This window comes from Notechis scutatus, chromosome 14 (genome assembly GCF_049901735.1).
Source record: "Notechis scutatus isolate UNSWTSFEM ecotype Mainland chromosome 14, rNotScu1.2, whole genome shotgun sequence".
In the NCBI taxonomy this organism is placed as follows: domain Eukaryota; kingdom Metazoa; phylum Chordata; class Lepidosauria; order Squamata; family Elapidae; genus Notechis; species Notechis scutatus.
In genome coordinates this window covers 7,587,810-7,612,025 of record NC_142022.1, presented here as the reverse complement: position 1 = coordinate 7,612,025, position 24,216 = coordinate 7,587,810, and the positions used below count along the sequence as shown (strand labels likewise).

At 43.8% G+C, this 24,216-nt stretch overlaps 1 protein-coding gene across 1 annotated transcript; it reads left to right on the top strand.

The window, feature by feature from the left end:
* The first annotated feature begins 941 nt into the window (after positions 1-941).
* PCP4L1 (Purkinje cell protein 4 like 1) lies at positions 942-21,945 on the top strand. Its single transcript, XM_087943494.1, has 3 exons — positions 942-1,120; positions 17,736-17,790; positions 19,653-21,945. The coding sequence occupies exons 1-3, from the start codon at positions 1,112-1,114 to the stop codon at positions 19,796-19,798; spliced, it is 210 nt and encodes a 69-aa protein (XP_087799620.1). The 5' UTR covers positions 942-1,111; the 3' UTR covers positions 19,799-21,945.
* The last annotated feature ends 2,271 nt before the right edge of the window (positions 21,946-24,216 follow it).

The window sequence follows — 24,216 nt, the reverse complement described above, 5'->3', positions numbered from 1 at the left end:
CCTGATGGGTGGACTTCAACACCCAGAATTCCCTCGCAGTAGCTCTTCGATTTAGAACCATTCGTTTTACGACTGTTCAAAGTTACGATGGTGGTGAAAACAAATTATTTAAGGCCAGTCCTTGCACTTATGATTGCCACCACATCCCTGAGCATGCTGGCTGGGGGATTCTGGGAGCTGAAATCCACCCATTCTCAGAGCATGCTGGCCGGGGGGATTCTGGGAGTTGAAGTTCGCACACAAAGCAGACTGGCTGGGAAATTCTGGGAGCTTGAAGTTCACCTGTATTAAACCATGGAGAATTCTGGGAGCTGAAATCCACCCATCCTAAGGCATGCCGGCTGGGGGATTCTGGGAGCTGAAATCCACCCCATCTTAAAGCAGGCTGGCTGGGGGGATTCTGGGAGTTGAAGTCCACCCACTTGAACCTTGCCACTGTTCTAGTCATAGCTTTGCAAACACAATTTATACCCCTTGTCTACAAATCATGTCGGCGACTACCTCCTGCCTTAAATTCCCTCCCTCCCGTATTTTTCAGCTGCAATTTCCAAGGCCTGGTGTCTCCGCTAGCCTTTGGGGTGGGTGGGAAACCCCCAAACCCCAACCATCTAAACTGAGCACACTTGAATTAGCTCTCCTGCTTGAAATTGGCAGAAGCTGGCAAGAGATATGTTTGTTTGTTTGTTTTTTAACACACGTTAGCATCGTAGCACATTGGCTACAGCTCAGCCTTACGTTCTGGGTTTCCAAAATGTGCAATCTCACCTCTTTTTTTTTTTTCTTATTAAAAAGAAAGAAAGAAAGAGGGGAAGAAAAAAAGGGAGACACAGTTTGTTTACTACCACCAAACTGGTTAATGCTCCACTTTGCAAAAAAAAAAGGGCTGTAGAAACCCCTGGCTTCTCTCATTGGCTGCCCGGCCCTATCAATCAAAGTGCCGGGTACCTTTGAGTGCAGTTAAGTGTGCCAGTGAGCTGGGAATGCGAACAGATGCTGTGCGCGTGAATGAAAATCCAGCAGAGAGAGAGAGAGAGAGAGAAAGAGAGAGAGAAAGGAAGGGATACAGCATCTTCCTTGGAGTATCTCCTGAGAGCATCCAACTGCGGGCACTATGAGTAAGGTACGGGGAGGAGGAGGAGGAGGAGGAGGAGGAGGAAGAAAGGGAAAATATGCAAGAATTGGGAAGGATGAGATGTGGAAGATGAGAAAGGGGCAGCTTGACGCTTTCTGCTTGGCTAACGGATTTCCCCTCTGCAAAATAAAAAATAAATTAAAAAAGATTGGGAATATCTCCTAGCTGTACAAAGAGGACATTCTAGGACATTCAAAGCCCTTTTTTAGACTTGTGCAAAGGAGAAGGCAGGGATGGCAAGCGGTGGGTTTTTTGTTTTTTTTAATTTTCACGCTATAAATTTAATTGAGAGCCGCCCAGGTATTTACGGCGGAGCTGGAAGGGTGCAATGCACCTGTAGGCATCTAGGCTCGGAGGGTGAGGGGGGAAAAAAGAGAAGGAAAGACACCGAGGAAGAGGGGATGAAATTTTAATAGTAATAATAATAATGTCGCGGAGAAACAAGTGGCATAACTTGAGCATGGCATTTATGGCTCAAGAGAAACGGGTGCCTTAAAAGAAAAGGGCTGGGAGAAATTGACGAATTGTACCAGGGTGGAGTGTGTCATTTGCACACCTATTTTGGAAGGGCTGTTTTTATTCCCCTCTGTTCACAGACATTTCTGAGTTTTTTTTTTTTAATTAATTAAAAAAATTCCCTCTTCCTCTTATGCTTCTTTTGATGTACCCTGATCTGCTTGCAAGGAGAGATGGCAATAAATGCATTTAAAAAAAAGAAAATATATATATAAAGAATGTTCTCTATCCTGTTTATAAAAATAATGCTGGAATTGGTGACGTTATAAGGAGGGGGAATTTCCTTCTCTGCCATAGCTTCAGGGGGCTGCATGTGTTTTTTTGGGGGGGGGTTTAGATTCATCCGTGGAGTCAAGGGTGCATTTATATGCATCGGGAGCATTGGGGAGGCGAGAGAGAGAGAGAAGCGTGCAAGAGGCTGTCCTGATGCAAAGTGATGTGCCTAAAATTAAATATGTGATGTGCATGCGAAACAGAAACAGTATTATTATTATTATTATTATTATTATTATTATTATTATTATTATTATTATTATTATTATTATTATTTGGAAACTTGGTTCCTTAATCCGGAGAATTCTGTCTGGGAGCTAAATCCCAAAGGGTGTTGGGATGTGCGCGATGTATGCCGATGTGCCTCCAAGGGGCTCGGATCCGAATGCAGATGTCAGGAAACTCCGAAGCACTGAGGAGAAGCGTCAGCTGGTGTGGAAAAAGCCAAAGTGGGACAGGGGGAGCCACTTTTCGCAAAAGAGCAGAGGGGAGGGGGGGAACTCTGAGAATTGGGCAGGCGTAGGGAGATGCGTGCGTCTGTTATGTAAAAACTCTGGAGCCTCCTGGTAAAATCCATTGGCAGGAGAACTAGAACTGTCCCAGGGGAGCCAGGGAATTCACAAGGGAGGAGGAAGAGGAGGAGGAGGAGATAGATGAAGAGAAGGAGGAGGAATGGAGGAGGAGATGGAGAAGAGAAGATAGACAAGGAGGAGGAGGAGGAAAAACAAGGAGAAGGTGGAGGAAGAGGAGGAGGAGGAGGAGGAAAAGGAGAAGAAAGACTAGGGGGAGGAGGAGGAGGAGATAGATGAAGAGAAGGAGGAGGAATGGAGGAGGAGATGGAGAAGAGAAGATAGACAAGGAGGAGGAGGAGGAGGAAAAGAAGGAGGAGGAGGAGGAGGAGGAGGAGGAGGAGGAGGAGGAGGAGGAGGAGGAGGAGGAGGAGGAGGAGGAGAAGAAAGACTAGGGGAGGAGGAGGAGGAGGAGGAGATGATAGACGAAGAGAAGGAGGAAGAATGGAGGAGGAGATGGAGAAGAGAAGATAGACAAGGAGGAGGAGGAGGAAAAACAAGGAGAAGGTGGAGGAAGAGGAGGAGGAGGAGGAAAGGAGAAGATAGACTAGGGGGAGGAGGAGAAGGAGAAGGAGAAGGAGACAGACAAGGAGGGAGGAGGAAATGATAGACAAGGAGAAGATGGAGGAGGAGATAGACAAGAAGGAGGAGGAGGAGGAGAAACGAGAAGGTGGAGAAGGTGAAGGAGGAGATGGAGAAGGAGAAGATAGACAAAGAGAAGATGGAGAAGGAGAAGAGAAGATAAACAAGGAGAAGATAGAAGAGAAGGAAGAGGAGGAGAAAGAGGAGGAGAAGATGGAGGAGGAGGAGGAAGAGGAGAGAAGATAGTCAAGGAGAAGAAATTAGAAGATGGAGGAGAAGAAAATAAGCAAGGAGGACGAGAAGAACAAGGAGGGGAATTCTAGGAGTTGAAGTCCATGCATCTTCAAACTGCCCAAGTTGAGATATATTTTCCACTCCTCCATTCCTTCTGAGGCCTAAGCTGTCTCTTATCTCTTTCTCTTCTCTTGGCACCATCTTTCACTCCAGTCTCCCAAGGTCTTTCTCGCATACACTTACAAAGAGTAACAGCAACCTGTTAACGCCCCCTCATCCGTGCCCATCGATAGATCTTGAATCGCCCGTTAACTTAAGTCGCCTGGGTCAAAGTTTGGTCAAAGTTTCGCTGTCTTAAAAAAGAATTTAAATCTGGGCCTGTTCGCTCTAGATCCCCCAAACGTCGAATGTTGTGGCTTTGACAACATTCATTAATTTGTTCACTGGACATACCAAGAGTTTTTGAAGCGGGTTTGAAGCAGGTGTGCAGCCGCTGCCAAAAAAGCCAGCACAGTCCTAGGCTGCATAAAGAGAAGGGATAGAATCAAGATCATGTGAAGTGTTAATACCACTTTGGTAAGGCCACACTTGGAATATTTGCATTCAGTTTTGGTCGCCACGGTGTAAAAAAGATGTTGAGACTCTGGAAAGAGTGCAGAGAAGAGCAACCAAGAAGATTGCGGGCTAAAATATACAATTATATGGTTGCAGGAATGGCATGGCTAGTCTAGTGAAGAGAAGGACCAGGGGAGGCAGGAGAGCAGCCTTCCAATATCTCAGGGGTTGCCCCAGAGAGGAGGAAAGGGGTCAAGCTATTTTCCAAAGCATCCAAAGTTTTTAAAAAGATGTTGGATAACCATTTGTCTGAAGTGGTGTAGGGTTGCCTACCTAAGAAAAGGGGTTGGACTAGAAGACCTCCAAGGTCCCTTCCAACTCTGTTATTCTATTCTATTCTATTCTATTCTATTCTATTCTATTCTATTCTATTCTATTCTATTCTATTCCATTCCATTCTATTCTATTCTATTCTGAATTCTATTCCATTCCATTCCCCTCCACTACATTCTATTCTGAATTCTATTATATTTTATTCTATTCTGAATTCTATTCGATTCGATTTCATTCTATTCTATTCTATTCTATTCTATTCTATTCTATTCTATTCTATTCTGAATTCTATTCCATTCCATTCCATTCCATTCCATTCCATTCCATTCCATTCTATTCTATTCTATTCTATTCTATTCTATTCTATTCTATTCTATTCTATTCTATTCTATTCTAAGGTTAAGACTTATAAAACATCCCACTCACCTCTCCAATTTGAACCGGGGAGAAGCCAGAAGAAAATTACCCTCTCTTTGCATAGCTTTGGTGCAAATTTCCTTTTACTATTTTTTTCCCCTACTCAAATATTGAATTAATAATTCATTTCTCATTCTTGACAGAAAGTCAATGCTCTCTCTCTCTCTCTCTGGTTTTTTTTTTTTTTTTTGCAAATCGTACATATTCTTGTGCCAATAAAGCCACAAGGGCTAATAAATTTAAATAAGCGTTTTTTTTTCCTCCAAATTGAGCAGTATCTGCTTGAGAAGGAAAGATGCAGATGAAATAATATTTTGAACTCCGGAGAGCTGCAAGCATGGTTTGCCATCATTTCTTGTTATAGTCTCCTGTCACTTTTGGGAAATACTCTCAGAAGCGTGTAATGTATTAATAAATTTTGGAGCCTATTTTTAGGGCCCTAATGTCAGCTTACTGAGTCAATATTGTGTATCTAAGATCAAGGGTTGTTTCAACCAGGTTTTATTTTTATTTTTTTAAAAAAATCTTACTGTTCCCCCCTCTCCTCGGTGTTTTATTCCGCCTTTATACCCAGAGGTTATTTCCTTGGTGACAATGGCTGTGTTCACACAACAGAGCGAAGAACTTCAGCGAAGGGTCTAATGGCATCAGCATCATATCATGGCTTCAACTTGGTTGACCTTAACCTTGGTTAGTGTTGTGGTTCGCCGGCAGCAGGCGCAGACGGCTGAGGTCTCGGAGAGCGAAGACTCAGATGAGGGCCCTCAGGGATGGGGCCAGGGCCATCAGGAGTAGTATGCTGCCTTCGGAGATTGTGGAGGCTGGCAGTAGCGAAGAAGAGGCCCCCGAGGAGCCTGTGCCAAGTGCACGCAGGGCTGCTCGAAGGAAAGAGCAGCTGCAGCAGCACGGGCGACTCGGGATTAAGGCTGCAAGGTAATGGCCCCGCCCTGAGAAGATAAAAGCCAGCTGAGAAACTGCAGTCCTTTGCAGGAAGCAAAGAAGTTTTTTTGCACTCAAGCCTTGTGGACGTTAGAAATATCTGAGTTGGTGTTTGGAGACTCTTTGATTTATTGTTTATTAACTTTATCAGTTGTTCTGGGCGGCCTTGCAAAACTTGGCCAGGCTCTTCCTTGTCGGAGCTAATTAGTTGGAAGCAGCCTTTTATCTGGGAAGAAACAGGATTTGTAAATGAAACGGTGAAAGGTTGTTCTGGTACCTTTGTCTTGTGTTTACCCTTGTGGAACCAGGTTTGGGTCAGAACAGTTAAACATTTGAGAGGGTCAGTAGAGAAGAATATTTCTCGTTCGGGGTTGAACTTCTGAGATACTCAGAGACCACCAAGGACCCCAGAAGTAAATGCACTATGCTAACTTAGCTTGGTTAATGTGCGATACAATCTACTTGATAATATACTGTATATATATATATACTGTATAATGGATGGAAACTGATCAAGGGGAGATTCAACCTAGAAATAAGGAGGAATTTTCTGACAATGAGAACAATCAACCAGTGGACCAGAAGTTATGGGAGCTTCGTCATTGGAAGCTTTCAAGAAGAGATTCGACTGCCATTTGTCAGAAGTGGTGTAGGGTCTCTTGCTTGGGCAGGGGGTTGGACTAGATGACCTACAAGGTCCCTTCCAACTCTATTGTTCTAATTCTAATCTGATATATACAATTCTATATGATAGATGATGCAATCTATTGGGAAACCCTCCCCAAATTTGCCCTATTTATACTGTTTTGTTAGTCTAAGCTTTCTTTGAGAATATGGAATTGATTGAGTTTGGGTCTTGGGTGGATGAAACCCTATTCAGGAAGTCCTCGACTATAACAGTTCATTTAATGACCGTTCAAAATCACCACAGCCCTGGAAAAAACATGACTTATGACCGTTTTTCACATTTATGACCGTGGCCTCATGAATGTGAAAAACAGTCATAAGTGACCATGGTCACGTGAACAAAAACTCAAAGGCTTGGCCACTGACTCGTGTTTATGACAGTCACAGCATCGTAAAACGAGGCAAGATTCACTTAACCAATGTTTCAGTTAGCGATGAAAATTTTGAGCTCAATTGTGGTTGTAAGTCAAAGCCTGTTTGGGATGGATTTTAAACAGGATTTCAGGCTGCTCAAGATCTTTCAGGACTACGGAGAGCACCTGAAGATGTCAGATGTTGCTCCTCCTGGTAGACTTAATTAAAAAAAATCCCAGTTTGAAGATGCGTGGACTTCAACTCCCAGAATTCCCAAAGCAACATGGCTGGCTAGGGAATTCTGGAAATCGAAGCTGCCAAGGTTGACAAATACTGCTTTATAGTCCACTCAACCTTTAATCCATTTAGGAAAAGAAAGCCTAAATGAGGAGAAGAAAACTCTTCAAAACCAGGCAGATCGCCAAGGATCGGACTTACTCTCTGTTGTAAAGTAGAATATAGGGATATTTGCTGCTTAGGCAGAAGGTGTCGGGTGCAAATTGAGATCAGTGCAAAAGAAAGGATTGGAGGTTGCTGTTTTTTTAAAAAAATGAGTTTTTAAGGCAGAAGCTTCGTGGGAGAAGGTCCTTCCATGTTGATCTGCTCAGGCATGGCTCCCTTCAGCTCCGATGGATTGTTGCAGATACTCAAAGGAAGACTGCCAATTTTTATGATTCACCGACCACAGAGATTAATAATTTGCTTCCAAATTATTCTTGTGGCCCTTCGAAGCTTCCAACGGTGCCCCCATCCGCGTGATCCATGCCAGTTATCCTCTTCTTCTCTTTTCTGCCTTCTCTCTCAACCTCAAAACCTTCCCCAGAACGTTCGGTCTTTGCATCATGAACCCAAAGTAGGATCGTTTGAGTTTATGGGTGGGCTGGCTGTCCCGCATGAGAATTCTGGGTTGGTTTCTTCGACGATCCATCAGTAGGTTCTCCGGGCTGTTCCAAAGAAGAGGAGGGTCAACTTATTCTCCAAAGCACCTGAAGGCAGGACAAGAAGCAACGGATGGAAATTAATCAAGGAGAGAAGCAATCTAGAATTAAGAAATTTATTGAAATTTAGAACAATTAACCAGTGGAACAGCTTGCCACTAAAAGTTATGGGTGCTCCATCACTGGAGGTTTTAAAGAAGAGATTGGAATTAGCCATTTGTCTAAAACGATATAGAGTTTCCTGCTTGAGCAGGGGGTGGACTAGATGACTTCCAAGGTCCCTTCCAACTCTGTTATTCTGCCTTCCCCAACACCCACAATTCAAAGACCTCAATCATCTTCCTAATCCTGGCTCTTCAAAATCCAAATGTCGCTTTCGTAGACCGTTAGAAGGGAATGCCGTTTCTTGCTCGGCTTACGGCCACAATGGCAAGCAGGATTTCCGTTGCTAAGCAAGGCAGCTGTTCAGTGAGGCGTGACCCGCCTGACGGCCATTTTTTTTGCCGCAGTTGTTACTTGAATCGGTTCGCCGTTAAACGAATCCCACAGATTTGTCAGAAGCCAGCTGGGGAGACCCTCTTGGGGGATCCCAGGTGTGCAATCTTGCACGTGTGCAATCAAACATGCCGGTTGTCAAGCCTCCAATTTTTGCTCCTGCGACAGTCATAAGTGCAAGGACCAGTTGTAAGTCACCCTTTAGCTCCCAACGGTCGCTAAACGAATTATTGCAAATCGAGAACTGCCTGTTACAAAGCTATTTTTTTTTCTTTCCTCTGAGGTCCCTTTTTTTCCCCTTCAAACAATTGATTCCCCGCAGAAGCGAGGAGCCTCAAACCTCCGCTTTGCATTTTCAAATATTTATATTTTATTTATTATCCGAATGCATCACCGACTCCAACAGAAGCTCCAAAACATTAAATCAAGCAGGCAGCCCAGGAAATAATGGTTAAATGACATTTCCCTCAAATCCAAAGGGTGTTTACTCTGCTGTTTTTTTCTCTCTCTCTTTCAAACCTGGCTTTTGGCAAAACCTGCTTTTGCAGAGAAGAAGTGTGAGCCTGTTTCCTTCCCCCCCTTCCTTTAATCCTCAATTTGACAAATGTAGATTGATTTATTTTTTAATCCCTCTCCGGCTGCTGTGTTTTTGCAATTCTCAACTCTGCCTTTTTTTTTTAACCATTACGGCCCATAAAGCTATCCGAGTGGATTTCAGCGGGAAGGAGTGATATATAAGCCTTGTCAATAAATAAACTGGATGAATACAGTCCTCTGGAAAGCTAGCTTTTTCGAGCCGGCCTTGGGCTGGCCTGGGCTGGCCTGTCGGTCGTTGATAGCTCTTTTTAATTATTTTTAATGCCTCCGGTTTTCCTTTCTGATGTTCGGGTTTTAATTGCAATCTGCCAAGGAAGCCTCCAGCGTCCGCGGGATAAATCAATTTAATACATAGATTAAACCAACTTCCTGACACTTTTCTTTCATTCCCCCCTCCCTCCCCTCCCAAAAAAAAGTAGACGGGAGCAAAACTGACATCTGTAAAAAGCAAGAAACGACCATTGGTACATTTTTGCTAGCTTGGTCAGGACAACCTAGGATTGTTGGTTTATTTGACAGGCAACACAAGGCTAACTTTTTTTGAGGGGGTGTTTAGCATCCTATGAGAATTGAGCCCGTGTCACAGCAAGCTGGGCCAAGGAAGTCAATCAGTAAAGGTGGCTTGCATGTTGGTTTCATTTTGGAAGTATCACCTCTTGTGAGAATATCCTAACTTGGTTTGTTAACCTGGGTTTCAGGTTGCATCTGCTACAGGATGTCCCTGATTGAGGAGAAATTTGGGGTGGTTTTACAATGTAGGACCCTGGTGGGTGGGGACAAAAAACGGCTGATAATTTAATTATTATTTTCTTCATGTGTTCTCTAAACCAGGGGTCGCCAACCTTTTGGACCTCAGGGACCACCAAACTCATAATTTTAAATCCCACGGACCAGAGATCCTGGGAAAATCCTCAAAAAAGTCTGCAGGAAAATTCCCCACCCCGATTTCCGACCGATCAATCGTTCTTTATTTGGGATTGCAGGATACCGTCTCCAGACCAATTCTGGGGGGAGAGACTTTTGGCTTCATGCAAGGAAAGCAGCAGACGCAGCAGAAGTCTTTCTTTCTCTCCCCCAAACTCCGCCAGAAATGAGTCTTTGCCGGTGCAGCGTCTTGGAGCAGGAGGCCTTGCAGGGTCCCAAAGATTCATTTCTGGCAGAGTTTGGGGGAGAGAAAGAAAGACTTTTGCTGCTTTCCTTGCATTCAGCCAAAAGCAGAAGAAGAAAGAAGCGGAAAGAAGCAGCCCAGTGGCCAGGCCAGGCATGTTGGGTGAGTGGGGCAAGTTCTCCCCCATCTCCCTTTCCCCCCTCCCCTCACTACCTCATGTTTGCAAAGCAAGCCTTGTGTTCCCGCAGGCCATGTGGGCAGCACAGCCTTGTGTTCCCGCGCAGCCTGGATTAATTGCTTTCAGGGTAACATTTCTCTGTGGACCACCAAAATTTTCTCACGGAACACCAGTGGTCCCCAGCCCACTGGTTGGCGACCACTGCTCTATAACGAACATTTCTGGTTCAAACATTCAGACAATCTCTCTGCAGCTGTCGTTGGTCTCTAGGGGTTTGAAACTTCAAGCTGATAGTAGTTATGTACAGGTCATAAAACCGTCATAAAACCATCATAAAACCTGGAACTGAACACACTCAAGACCATAGAAATGGTGGTAGATGTTAGCAGAAACCCTTCCATACTACCCACCTCTTACAATACTTGACAACACAGTGTCAACAGTGTAGACCTTCAAATGTCTAGTATCACAAGACCTAAAATGGACACCTAACATCAAAAACGTCATCAAAAAAGCACACCAAAGAAGGTTCTTCCTGTGCCAACTCAGGAACCTCAAATGGCCCCAAAGGAGCTGCTGTTCCAGTTCTACAGAGGAATGATTGAGTCTGTCATCTGCACCTCTATAACTGTCTGGTTTGGCCCTGCAACCCAACAGGACAGACACAGACTCCAGAGGAGAATTAGGACTGCAGAAAAAACAATGGCTACCACCCTGCCTTCCAGGGAGGACCTGGATACTGCACCCTGAGTCAAAAAGAGGGCTGGGAAAATATCTACAGACCCCTCACATCCTGGACATAAACTGTTTCAACTCCCACCCTCAAAGCGACGCTATAGAGCCCTGCACACCAGAACAACTAGACACAAGGAGAGTTTTTCCCCCCATGCCTTCACTCTGCTAAACAAGTAATTCCCTCAACACTGTCCAACTATTTACAAAGTCTGCACTACTATTACTATTAATCTTCTCATCACTCCTTATCACCCATCCTGTCCCACCTGTGACTGTATGACTCTAATTTTGTCGCTTGTATCCTTACAATCTATATTGACTGTTTCCTAGTATGATTTGATTGCTTATTGTACCCTTTGACTATCATTAAGTGTTGCACCTGATGATTCTTGACTCTGGATGAATGTCTCTTTTCTTTTATGTACACTGAGAGCATTTGCACCAAAGACAAATTCCTTGTGTGTCCAAGCACACTTGGCCAATAAAGAATTCTACTCTATTATATTCCTTATTCTATTCTGTTCTGTTCTATTCTATTCTCATTTCTATTTCTGTTCCATTCCATCCCATCCCATCCTATTTAAATTCTATTCCTATATCCTTCTATTCTATTCTATCCTTATTGTACCCTATGACTATTATTACGTGTTGTACCTGATGATTCTTGACTCTGGATAAATAAATGTCTCTTTGCTTTTATGTACACTGAAAGCATTTGCACCAAAGACAAATTCCTTGTGCGTCCAACCACACTTGGCCAATAAAGAATTCTATTTTATTCTAAAGGTGAGTCAGTCCTCAAGCCTCTGCATTTTGATCATCTGAGCATGAGGATGCTGCAGTGGTCATAAGAGTGAAGCCTGGCCATAAATCCTTTTTTTTTTTTCCCCCAGCGCCATTGTAACTTCGATCAGTCTCTAAACGAAAGGTTGTAAGTCGAGGGTTACTGCAGTAGTTCCATGACTGGAGAGAGAAAAATCTCCTGTTTGAGCTGCGGGGTTGGACTAGAAGACCTCCAAGGTCCCTTCTCCTAACTCTTGTCATTCTGAAACCGAATTGTCTTTTGTGGCTAGCTGGATTGGATCTTCCAGTCTAGTATGAAAAACATCCTGGGATTTTTTTTTTTGGAAAGGGTTAGAGAAAGGATGCGTGAAGAACATCTCCATTTAATCCTTTTTTTTAAATAAAAAAACATGAATCAAAACAACACTTGGGGCTGGATAGATTGAGCCAAGATTGCAAAAATCAAGAAAAGTACGGTATTGATTTGCAAAACTCAGCCAGTTGGCATCAGGCTAGCTTAAAGACTGCAGTGTTACAAAAAGGGACACTCAACACAACTTGGGAGTTTTGGGGTGCCTCGGGGGCTTGTCTCCTCTTTCCCCCACTCCCCCATCATGTCCCCATTTTGGGGGGGGTCTTTCTGCAGCCCCCCTCCCCATAATTAAATTCGACAGTCCGGAGTCTGATCAAAACACGATGCAAATTTTCTACGCCAGCTTTTTATTCGAGATGTGTTAAAACGTGGAAGCGTTTTCATTTGGTTTGCAGTGGGTTCACAGCGGTGCAGCTGTCCTGGCAAGGGAATGGCGGGAGTTCGCCACTAGAGGTGGCCCTCGTTTAGCGCCTGCCTCGTTTAGCGCCCATTCCCAGTTATGACAGTGATTAAAAACAAAATAACTTCCCGACGTAACGCCCTTCGTGGGTTTAGCAAGCGAAGGAAAGCAGAAGTAAGATTGCAAGCACAGTTTTGATTTCCCTAAGCAACCCGCTTCACTTAGTGACAGAGGTGCCTGTCCCAATGGCGGGGGGCTAAACGAGGACCGCGTGTATGGTTGTTTTTAAAAACTTTAACAAACAACCCTGATAAATAATGACCTTCATGGGTCTATAAAGCAAAGAAAAGCTAATAATACTATAGGTACTGTCATGGTTTCACTGGAAGCTTCACTTAACAACTGAATTACCGGTCCCAATTTTGACTGCTAAACGAGGACTGCCTTTAAAAACAGAAACAAAAAAAACTTCCCAATTTAGCCTCCAAACCTTGGATTTCCTTGTAGCCTCCCAACCAGGTTTAGCAAGATCCTTGCTTGTTTTTTCTCCAGTTTAGCAGCAAACCGGACATCAAATTTTTTGGGAGGGGCGGAATCGCTGAAACCTGGGAGGAAATAAAAGTCAAAAATCAGAGATAATCTCCCATCTTTGAATGCAGGATGTGGGTGGCCCTATTCAAACTGTTCCAACGTTTGGGATTCAACCCAGAGTAATGGAAGGATTTCGGGCTGATAACAAAATATAGTCTGTTTTTTAAAATAAATCCTAATTATTTTTTAACCATTTCTATCCAAAAGACTCTGTCCTCAGTTAAGTACATGAATGGGGGCTTGCTGCATTGACAATTTTCCTTCTCCCCTCTCTTTTTGACCCCTCATTCTTCCTTCTCCTTTATCCTGACTATGCCTAAAATTGATTTTAATTACTTATTTATGGGTGCTCGGTTTCTCTTCCTGGAAACGCTGTGCAGAGACACTCCTGGTGTAACCTGGGTTTGTTTGAAGGTCGAAATCCGTTGGCGGTGAAGTGGCGAGACTTTTATGAGATCCTCTTTTGCATTTTATCGATTTACTCAGCCTACAGCCTGCCGTACATGGGCTTCACAAATATATTTTAATGTTTTCACCCCAAATTAAAAACGCGGTAAAGCAGGGAGGTTTCGCGACCATGTGATGCTTTCCTGATTTATTTATTTTTTACTGCGTCTTGGCAGTAAAAAGGATGGCTTAAATATTAACAATACTAACAACAGGAAGGGCCACCCGCTCAGCAAATTCTCAGCTGCAAATTCCATGTAGTGTCAGGAAGGGCAGCTGGTCAGTAAATTCTCACCTCCATCCAGTCGCTTCGACTTTACCCTGAATGAAGGGTCTTTAAAAAAGGGAATTTAATAAGGATAATCTTCCAGAGATATGCATGAATTTTCAAGTTGGCATTTGAAAGCAGCCTGAGAGACAAGGGGAGAAATACATCTGTAATAAGCTGTTCTCCAGAAGGCTCTTAGCCAATTCAGATTCACCTTCCTCTCCGTCCCAGCTGCCTGCAGCTCTGGCAAATGCACCGCCGGCAGACCGACATCCAACAGGGAAAGCTCCTTGCCTGCCAGAGAGGGGAACCTGGTAAATTTCTCAATCCAGGTTCAAATCTCCAGGGGAGAGGAAATTTCAGCCAATTTCTAAATCGTGAAGATTTTTCCTTTCGTCCTTCCACCTCCCTTGGATGCCCTTATTTTGCACTTTTGCACTTTTATGGCATCCTCCAAAAATATATATATTTATTTTCCCATTTATGGAAGCAAATTCTATCTGGGTTTCCACCGCCTTGTTTTCTCCGCTCTGACTGTTTCTTCCTGGGTGATTATCGGAACATATGCTGCTGTTTCTTCTGTCTCTTTTCTGTCTGCAATGGTGTGTGTTCATTATGGGATGGATTTGCTGTTGCCTCGGCAACAGAGGAAGGAGAAACCTCTTCTCAAGGAGAAAGGCTTTAGGAAAAGAGAGAGAGAGAGAGAGAGAAAAGAAGAATATGTCTTCCAAAATTTGGAGGGAGTGAAAGGAAAGAGAGAATTTAAGAACTGGGTTTTGGGGTTTTTTGCGAGCATCTAAGAGGCCCCAGCCTCCAAATTGGAGGCTTAGATGCTAAGATCCCATCCATCTGGCTGGCAGGACCAGGATGATCCCATCCATCTGTCTGGCAGGACCAGGATGATGGGAGGGGTAGTCCCAGTCGCGGCTTTGTGAAAAGCATCTTTCATGCTTTTCAAGAAAATTAACTTTATTTTTTTTTTAAACAAGTTTTATTAATTTCAAAAAACAAACAAATCATCATCAACCATTACATATTTGAACCTTTTTCCATTATAGATTTAACACTAAAACCTTATCTTATACAATACATTTCTATTTATTTCATCATTTCTTTCTGGTGAAATATTGTCTGCGTATTGTTCTGAAAAAAAAAGCAAGCAATTGTTCAAGAAAATAAACTTTATTTATCCACTGCTGGTGAAATATTGTCTCATGATGAAAAAAGCAAGCAATTATTCAGGCTTCGCTGAATGGTTTGAAAGCCTTTCAGTGCTTGCCCTCAATTTCTTAACCATGCATACTTTTCAGCTCGGTTGGTTTTTCGGGTTAGGATATTGTGCTGGTCCAGGAAACGGGTTCATTCAGGAAACAAGTGAAAGGAATTATCGCACGGGCTTTGCGGTGGAAGAAGTATTTGGTTTGTACAATAGGTTGACCCAGGGTAGGGAAGGAGAAGCTGAGATATACGGTAACTGAGAAGCTATCTAAAAGTGGGTTGTTTTTTAAAGTGAATGTTATTCAGTGTTGCTTTTGAGATTCTGGAGAAGGGAAAGAGAGATGAGGAAAGAGAAATAGAGACAGAAAGATAAGGGGACAGGAGGGAGGGAGGGAGGAGGAGGAGGGAAGGAAATAAAATGAAATGAGGGATGGGAAGGGAAGGGAAGGGAAGGGAAAGAGAGAGGGTAAAGGAAAAAGAAAGAAAGAAAGAAAGAAAGAAAGAAAGAAAGAAAGAAAGAAAGAAAGAAAGAAAGAAAGAAAGAAAGAAAGAAAGAAAGAAGAAAGAAAGAAAGAAAGAAAGAAAGAAAGAAAGAAAGAAAGAAAGAAAGAAAAGAAGGAAGGAAGGAGGAAAAAGGAATAGTAGAATAACAGAATAACAGAATAACAAAATTGGAAGGGGCCTTGAAGGTCTTCTAGTCCAGCCCGCTGCTCAAGCAGGAGACCATTTACCATTCTGGACAAATGGCTGTCCAATCTCTTCTTAAAAACCTCCAGTGATGGAGCACCCGCAATTTCTGGTGGCAAGCAGTTCCACCGGTTAATTGTCCTCCCTGTCAGGAAGTTTCTCCTTAATTCCAGGTTGAATCTCTCCTCGATTCGTTTCCATCCGTTGCTTCTCATCTTGCCTTTTGGTGCTTTGGAAAATAGCTTGACTCCCTCTTTCTTTGGGGCAGCCTCTCAGATATTGGAAGATGCTATCATGTCACCTCTTAGTCCTTCTTCTCATTAAACTAGAGACACCCCCAATTCCTTCAACCGTTCTTCGTACGTTCTTATCCTCCAGTCCTCTAATTTTCTTTGTTGCTCTTCTCTGCCCTCATATTTGATGCGAAAATAACGATAATGTCACTGCACTTTCAATTCTACATTATCCTGCTCCTTCGCTCCACCTCTGCGCCCTATCGCTGGCTGGTCGTGAGTGACAGCAACAGGGCGATGGGTACTGTTAACCCAGCAGGGATCCCGGCCTTGAAAACAGTTGGAAAGCAGAGAGATGAGAGAAAAACATCTGGCTTGGGAAGACAAGGAGCTCCCTGGGCCTCCTGCAGAGCATCATAGACAGTGGAAGTAGAAAGAAAAAAAGCTTTATTGCATAGAATAGAATAGAATTCTTTTATTGGCCAAGTGCGGTTGGACACACAAGGAATTTGTCTTTGGTGCAAATGCTCTCAGTGTACATAAAAGGAAAGAGACATTCATCCAGAGTCAAGAATCATCAGGTACAACACTGAATAATAGTCATAGGGTACAATAAGGATAGAATAGAATAGAAGGATATAGGAATAGAATTTAAATAGAATGGGATGGGATGGGATAGAACAGAAATAGAAATTAGAATAGAATAGACCTTCTGACCAGCAATAAGGAAGCCAGATCCATTGAACGACCAGGTTAACTAACTGATCAATTGCAGTGACTCCCCTTAACAACAGTGGCCGGAAAGGTCGCAAAACGAAGCAAAGAATGGCTTAGCCAACACCTCGCTTCACAGCAGGCATGTCGGCTTCCATTGTGGCTGTACACAGAGGATTCGGTGTCTGTAAAAAATGAGATAATTCTGGGTTTGAGGTCAGGATGGATGGATTTGGAAGAGTGAAGGGAAGACCTCCGAGGCAGACAATTGTTTATTTTTATTTGATTTGATTTGATTTTTATTTTATTTCATTTGATTTGTCAAACGCTTACAAGATAATCGGTATAAGTATAAACATGAGTAAGAATACAGGAAATAGGTACAAATAAATGGGGACAGTAGGACAGGGACGGGAGGCACGATGGTGCGCTTATGCATGCCCTTACAGACCTCTTAGGAATGGGTATTCCCTCCCTTCCTTTCCTTCCTTCCTTCCTTCCTTCCTTCCTCCTACTCCCTCCCTTCTTTTCTCTCCTTCCTTCCTTTTTCTCCTTCGTCCCCTCTTTCTTCCTTCCTTTATTTTTTATTTTATTTATTTATTTGATTTGTCAATCGCTTACAAGATAATAGGTATAAGTATAAACATGGGTAAGAATGCAGGAAATAGGTACGAATGAATGGGGACAATAGGACAGGGACGGTAGGCACGATGGTGCACTTATGCACGCCCATTACAGACCTCTTAGGAATGGGGTGAGGTCAATAGTGGATAGTTTGAGGTTAAAGGAATGGAGGTTAGAGGATGTAACAACTGAGTCAGGTAGTGCATTCCAGGCATTGACCACTCTGTTGCTGAAGTCGTACTTTCTGCAATCAAGTTTGGAGCGGTTAACATTGAGTTTGTATCTGTTGTGTGCTCTTGTGTTGTTGCGGCTGAAGCTGAAGTAGCCATTGACTGGTAGGACATTGCAGCAGATAATTTTTGCGTACTACGCTTTTAATTGTGCAAAAAGACACAAGAAAGGATCATACACCCCTCCTTTTGTGTGTGTGTGTGTGTGTGTGTTCCTTCTTTCTGCTTCCTTTTTCTCCGCTGTGCGGGGAACCGAAGAGAATTTAATTGCTCTTTTTCCGGCTTAATTGCCCACTGGGGAAAATAAAGGTCAGATGGCTTCCTCTTTGCACAGCGGCTGCGGCTGTTTTTGCTTTCTAGTTTCCCCGGCCAGACTGCAAGTGAGCAAAGCACACAACACACCTAGACACCTGTTCAAATCTTGGCCTTTAAGAGAGCTAATTTCAATAAACTTAAGAGAGATCTTAGGAAGGATTCCATGGATCTCTCTTCCCCCTCAATTTAATTCTCTTTTCTTCTCCACAGCTCACCTCCGATGAGTCACCAACCTCCAGAGAGGTTTCCAGGCCAGAAGAAAAAGGTGAGAAAGACCCTTGAGGTGTTTCCCTTGTTCTCAAAGCTCTGGAGGTCAAGCAGAGAGGGAAACATATATACAGTATATTTATACCAATCAATTAACGAGGAATTTTTCCCTAGGCAGGTGAACAGAGGCTGTAAATCGTGCTTTTACTTCTTGGATAAAAGGTGGTTCAGAACTCCTTTTTAATTGCCTTTTATTTTTGGGAATTATTTTCTTTATTTGTATATATCCCACCTTTATTGGTTTTGACAACTCACTCAAGGCACTTTCCCCCTCCTGTTTTCCCACAACAATCCTGTGAGGTATTACCGGCCGGATGCTCTTCCTGTCACCAATACGGAGTTTTTCCCCCCCAGCAGATATATTCTCATTGTGCCCAGAGAGAGACGTATCTACCTCTACCTAGGATCGAACTCACAGCCTCCTGACTGTGAGGTGAGAACTCCACCTCTAGGCCACCGTACCTATTCCAACTCACTGTCTCCTAGTGACTGGCCCCAAGTCACCCAGATGGCTTTCATGTCTAAGGCAGAACTAGAACTCACCGTCTCTTGGGGATTGGCCCAAAGTTCACCCTCTGGCTTTCCTGGCTAAAGCGGGACTTGAACTCAGGATAGCGTTGCCATCTCTCCTTCCCCCCCCTCAAAAACAACAACAACAACTCTGTGAGGTAGGCAAGGCAGAGAGGGAGGGAGGGACTAACCTAGGGGCCATCTGTAGCTGAGAACTTGAACCCAGCACCTCATCTGGTACCTTCCCCATTATCCTTTTGCAAAAAGGATGGAGGGAAGAGGTAAAGAGGCAGGGATGCTCTCCCACTCCATTGGACAGTGGTTGCTAGGCAACCTGGAAGCAGTGATGCTTTCTGTCTATGTACCATTATAGGCTGTTGTCTGCTTCTGGTTGCCAAGTTACCACGTCTGCTTGTAAGTTAACGCAATGCCCAGAAATCCTCTTTTCTAAATTTTTCATCCACTATCAAAGGGATAAAAATATGTTTTTAAAATCTGGGTATATTTTAAAGATGCGGTTGTGCGCAACTATTTGGGTTTTTTTTTAAACTGCAGTTAGACTCTGGAGCTTGGTAAGTAAAATATTGCAAAAAGTGAGTGACTTTCGGGGGGGGGGAAGGCTGGGAATTGAAGTTCAGGTGAAACCTCGGCGTCCGATCCAGGCAACAGTAGCGCATGAAGGCTTTAAAAAAAACACAAGAGAATCCTGAGACGAGAAAGCATATAAATTTGAAAAAGACAACTCAATAAAAAAAACACACACCCAGGATCAAAAAATAAATAAAGAAATAACAAGAGGTATTGGGGAAAATCGATAGACAAATGCAAAAACCGTCTGGGTTAAGTCTGCAACATACGGAGTTTGGTTTTTCAAGAAGCCCATTCTCTGAATTTTTATTTTATTTATTTATTGATTATCCCGCCTGTATTCCACTCTCTCTGGTGGCCGGGTGGGGGGGGGGAGAGGGGCGTCTGATTTGGCCTAACGGTCTCGTTCAATGGTGGGATTCAAAATTTCTTACTACCGGTTCTGTGGGCGTGGCTTGGTGGGCGTGGCAGGGGAAGGTTACTGCAAAGTCCCCCTTCCCTCCCCACCTCCACTAACCTGCTTTCCAGCTCTGTTCTCCTGTGCAGGGCAACAAAAGAAGATCCTGCCAATCAGCTGGGACTCGATGGGAGGCGGAGAATAGATGGGGGTGGGGCCAGTCCGAGGCGGTATTGGCCGGTTCTCTGAACTACTCAAAATTTCCACTACCGGTTCTCTTGAACCGGTCAGAACCGGCTGAATACCACCTCTGGTCTCGTTTGCAACGATGTTGGAAAACTGCAACGATTGTTTTCTCCCCACAGACAAAGGCGAAAACCCCAAGAAAACAGAGCCGGAAGAAGAAGAAATTGATATTGATTTAAATGCCCCGGAAACGGAGAAGGCCGCTCTCGCCATCCAGGGAAAATTCCGACGTTTCCAAAAACGGAAACAGGATCCCAGTTCCTGAGCCTTTCCGGAGCCTTCCCACTTCGCCTTGATGCGCTTCTTTCCTCTTCCTGTCCCCCAAAACCCCGCCGCGATTCCATTTCCTCCCTTGTCTTCCCACCCCGACAAAGGGGGCTCCTCTGATCTTCAACTAATTTTAATTTTTGCACGTCCTGGGAAAATGGTCAAAGCAGAGGAAGGGAGGGGATGGAGTGGGGTGGGTGGAAGGGCCTGCTGAGCACCAAGGCCTTCCACACTGCTTCACCGGAAGCCGCCAATCGTGGGCAGAGCGAGAGATGTCCTTTCCACAACTTACAACCGGTTGTCGAACAAGCGGTCGAGGTTACAACGGGCTCTTTTTAAAAAAATCTACCGGTAAACCATCCTCGGAGTTACGACTGCCGTGCCTCTTTTGGTACAGGATTGCAATTGGGGCCCTTGGCAATTGGCTCACATTTGTGACGGTTGCGGTGCCCCACGGTCGCTGTTTGCGATCTATTTTTGCTGCTGTCTGGCAAAAAAGCAGCCGTTTGGAAGAACGACTGTGTGATTGGCTGGACGACCATTGTGGCTCGTTTGCGACTGTTGTAAAAACAGTCGTGAAATTGAGACTGGTCCTGTGGCTCCTCGACTTACAATCGCAATGACTTAAGACTGAAATTCAAGGTTTTCCTGTGATTGTAAATCAAGGACAACATACAAGTGGGAAGCCTAGGTTAGGAAGATTAGAATAGCCGTCGCTTATTTTGAATTGTTTGAACCAAATTCTTCATCCTTTTTTCCTCCCAACTATCACTGGGAGGGGGGGTTGTTACTCTATAAATGGAGGGTTGAGATTTTAATCTTCCTTTTTGGAGATTGGGAACGCAGTTCCCACACTTCGATGCCAACTTCCAAACATTTACAGTGGAGATGCCACGTTGAAGGGAAATTATTTTCCCCCTCTGCGAGGTTGGTTCTCTAAAATTCTTCAAACCTTGCTATGAAGTTTGAATCCTTTGGGTACCAAACCTTGCCTGCCAAAGACCCCTTGCAAAATTGCAAAAATGGAAAATTTGCGAGCCACTTCCAAGTCCCGTTCACAAGTTAGGATTTGAAAACGGGTCCGTTTGGTGTCCCAACGTGGTCGCCAAAATTTTCCTTTCCTGTCTAAGATAACTCGCCGCAGCCAACCCAACTCGCCGTGGGACGATTCAACACCGTTTTCATCATTTCATTCAGTTACTTTATTTTTGATGACCACGTTTTCATCCAAATCATCATGATTCTTGTATTTCTGGATTGACTTTCTTCATGCTATTATTGGCCACGGTTCTGTCGAAATTAAGTTAACTTTTGTATTTGTTGAATTGTCTTTTGACAAGTTTGGCCCGTGTGGCAAGTTGGCCATAGTGGATTGTCTCATTCCACCAACCAAGGCCTAATAAAAATCCTGCCAAATTCATTCAAAGAACCATAGGCCCGATGCAGGGAAAATATTAGCTTGAAATTCTAAAATAAACCTATTTTCAAAACAGGAAGTTGAGTCCTGGGGCTCGACACCAACCTAGACAACGTGTTGAAAAGGGGAAAAATTATATTTTCACTTGCCTGATGGGACCCCACTTTTCTTAAGAGCCAACCTCGTGGCCCAAAGGAATACTTTGCACCTGTCTTTTGCACCGATAAGAGTGAAACTGTGAGCAAAATTGGGAGCTCCCTCCCATGAAAATGTTTTTGTGAGTCCAATATGCTTTTTACGAAGTCAGCTTCAAGTTCCTTAAGCCATTCTTTGCCAAAAGAACATCCGAGTGTTGTTACCAAACTCAGTGTCTGTCCTACGCAGCCACCAGATCTCAGCACCCCGATTTCTCTGTCCATTCACCCACAAAAAGGGCTGCTAGCTACAAAGCCATGCTCCCGTCCTCAGGGCCCAGCTTATTATGAGCCAAGAAGAAAAACAAGAACAAGCCGAAATCTATCCGTCAAGGTCACGCACACATATATTTTTTTTCCCCACTTAACTGCCTCACAGCCATTCCACTTCTGGGCCAGTGGTGGATGCATAATTCGTGGCGGGCAATAAAACATTGTCAAGAATGAATAAAAGCTGTCATCCTGGGCACTGACTGACCTGCTTTGAAGACTGACACGTTTAGCATGTTAATAAAATAATCAGGGGAAAAAAAGTTTGTTTTGTTTTGGTCTTTTGTCTTCTTTTTACCTGAATTATTGACACAGCTTGTATTTGCAGATTTCAGTGTTCTGGTTTGATTGATAGATAGATAGATAGATAGATAGATAGATAGATAGATAGATAGATGGGAGAAGCCAGATTCACTTAAGAACCACAAAATTTACTTAACTGCTGCGATTGGTTTCACAACCATGGCCGAAAATGGCATCAAATTGGGCACAAACTCACTAAATTCCCACCTTCTATCGCTTAATGCTGCCAAACGCGGTATTTACAGTTTATACCCTGATTAGGAGCTGCCAGATAAAATGTATACAGATAGTCAGTCCTCCACGTACGACCCCAAAATTTTTCTTTTGCTCAATGAGACATTTGTTAAGTGAATTTTGCCCCATTTTATGACTTTTCTGGCCACCGTTGTTAAGTGAATCGCTTAACATCCCTGCATCGGAGGCAGGACCCTCGTCCGAGTCCTCCCCAGATTCCCAGGCTGGCCCTCATTCTTTCCCACTGTCCAGTTCCGCTGCTGTCTGCACAAGCTGCCGGCAAAACACAACAGAAGTGCCTTTCCAAGGGCAAAAGGAAAAGGGATACTTCGGGATATGCAAAATAACCCAACAGGGAAAGGCCCGATAATGGCGCTAACGAGCTTGAACTAATAGGATAAGCTGTAATAATGAGTGATTTTAATAGGGCTGAAGTCCCAGCGGATGGATTGGCTTCCTCCCAAACGCCAAAGGTGAGGCGCTGGAAAAGCAAAATTTCAAGGTTTTGAGCATTGGCGATTCTTCATGCTTAATCAGGACTTTTAAATCCGCTTCAGAAGAACGAGGACTCCGAATACAAAATCTTCGAACCTTCAATCTTTGAATGACAACAGTTTGTTTAGTGGCCGGTCAAAGCTACAACAGTCCCGAAAAAAAATGGAACTTCGGACTGTTTTTCACATCACCCTTGCAGCATTCCCATGGCTGGTGAATGGATGGTAGTGAGTGTTTTTACTGGCTGGATGCCTTTCTGGTTGCCGATGAGGAGTTTTGTGCAGCAGATAATATTCTCAACGTGCCCAGAGAGATAAATATCGGCCTCTACCTAGGATCGAACTCACAGCCTCCTGATTGTGAGGCCAGAGTTTCACCTCCAGGCTACCGCACCACTCTGACCAGCAAACTCAATGGAGGAGCCAATTTCCCTTAACAACCGTATCACTAATTGAACAACTGCAACGATTTCCCCCTTCTAAAATATTAGCTTTCTTTCTTAACTTTGATTTATTTTCAGCGTCCATCACAGACTAAGGACCCAGATGCTGTGCAGTCAATCAGTCAATAAATCCTGCCAAAAATATAAATGAATGAAGGAGCTGGGTGAGGAAATTAAGCCATCCTGGTTTGTTCGGCTAATCCCTGCTCTGTTTTCTCAGCATTTTCCTTAAAAGTAAAAAACAAAAAACAGACAGGACATTCAATTATAAAAAAAAAAAGATAAGACCATCCCCAATTTTTACGGCCTTGTCCATGACAAAAGAGCCACATCCCCTTTCTTAACAACTGGACTCACAACGGGCTTCACAACTGCAATGATTCACTTAACAACTGTGGCAAGAATAGTTGTGAAATGGGAGGAATTCACCAGTCTCGCTTAGCAATGGGAATTTGGAGCTCAATTGTGGTCGTAAAGTCGAGGACTACCTGTAGAAGGAGCTGAGGGAAAACACGCTAAATTAGAGATAAATAGTGAAGTATATTTTGTCGTGTGACCGGAAGTAGAATTGGATGAGCTCCTGAGCGACAGACAGTCCAAATTTTATTTCTCTTAATTCACAGTTGAATGAGCCAAGCAACTGGCCTGGTTTTGTCAGATAGCTGCTAGTTGCTGAACTCTCTTTTTCTTTTTATAAACTGGTATGGTGGCTTAATGTTTAAGACACTGGGCTTATTGGCTGGAAAGCCGGCAACCAGGATTCGAGACCCGAGCGCCACGCCCTTGCTCCAGCTCCTGCTAACCTAGCAGTTTGAAAGCAAGCAAATGCGAGTAGATAAATGGGTACCACTTCGGTGGGAACAGAACGGTGTTCCGTGACATCATACTGGCCACATGACCGCGGAAATGTTTTTGGAGAGCGCTGGTCCGTGGCCTTGAAACGGAGATGAAGAGTGCCCCCTAGAGTTGGGCACTGTTCATTTCACAGAGTAAAATCCGTAGTGACTTTTCTTACTCCGACTTTACTATCAGGATCACAGACCACAAGAAAGCCAGCTTGG

Coding starts and splice junctions, on each gene's coding strand:
- PCP4L1 (XM_087943494.1), top strand. Junction 17,791..19,652: donor TTCCAGGCCAGAAGAAAAAG/GTGAGAAAGACC, acceptor TTCTCCCCACAG/ACAAAGGCGAAAACCCCAAG.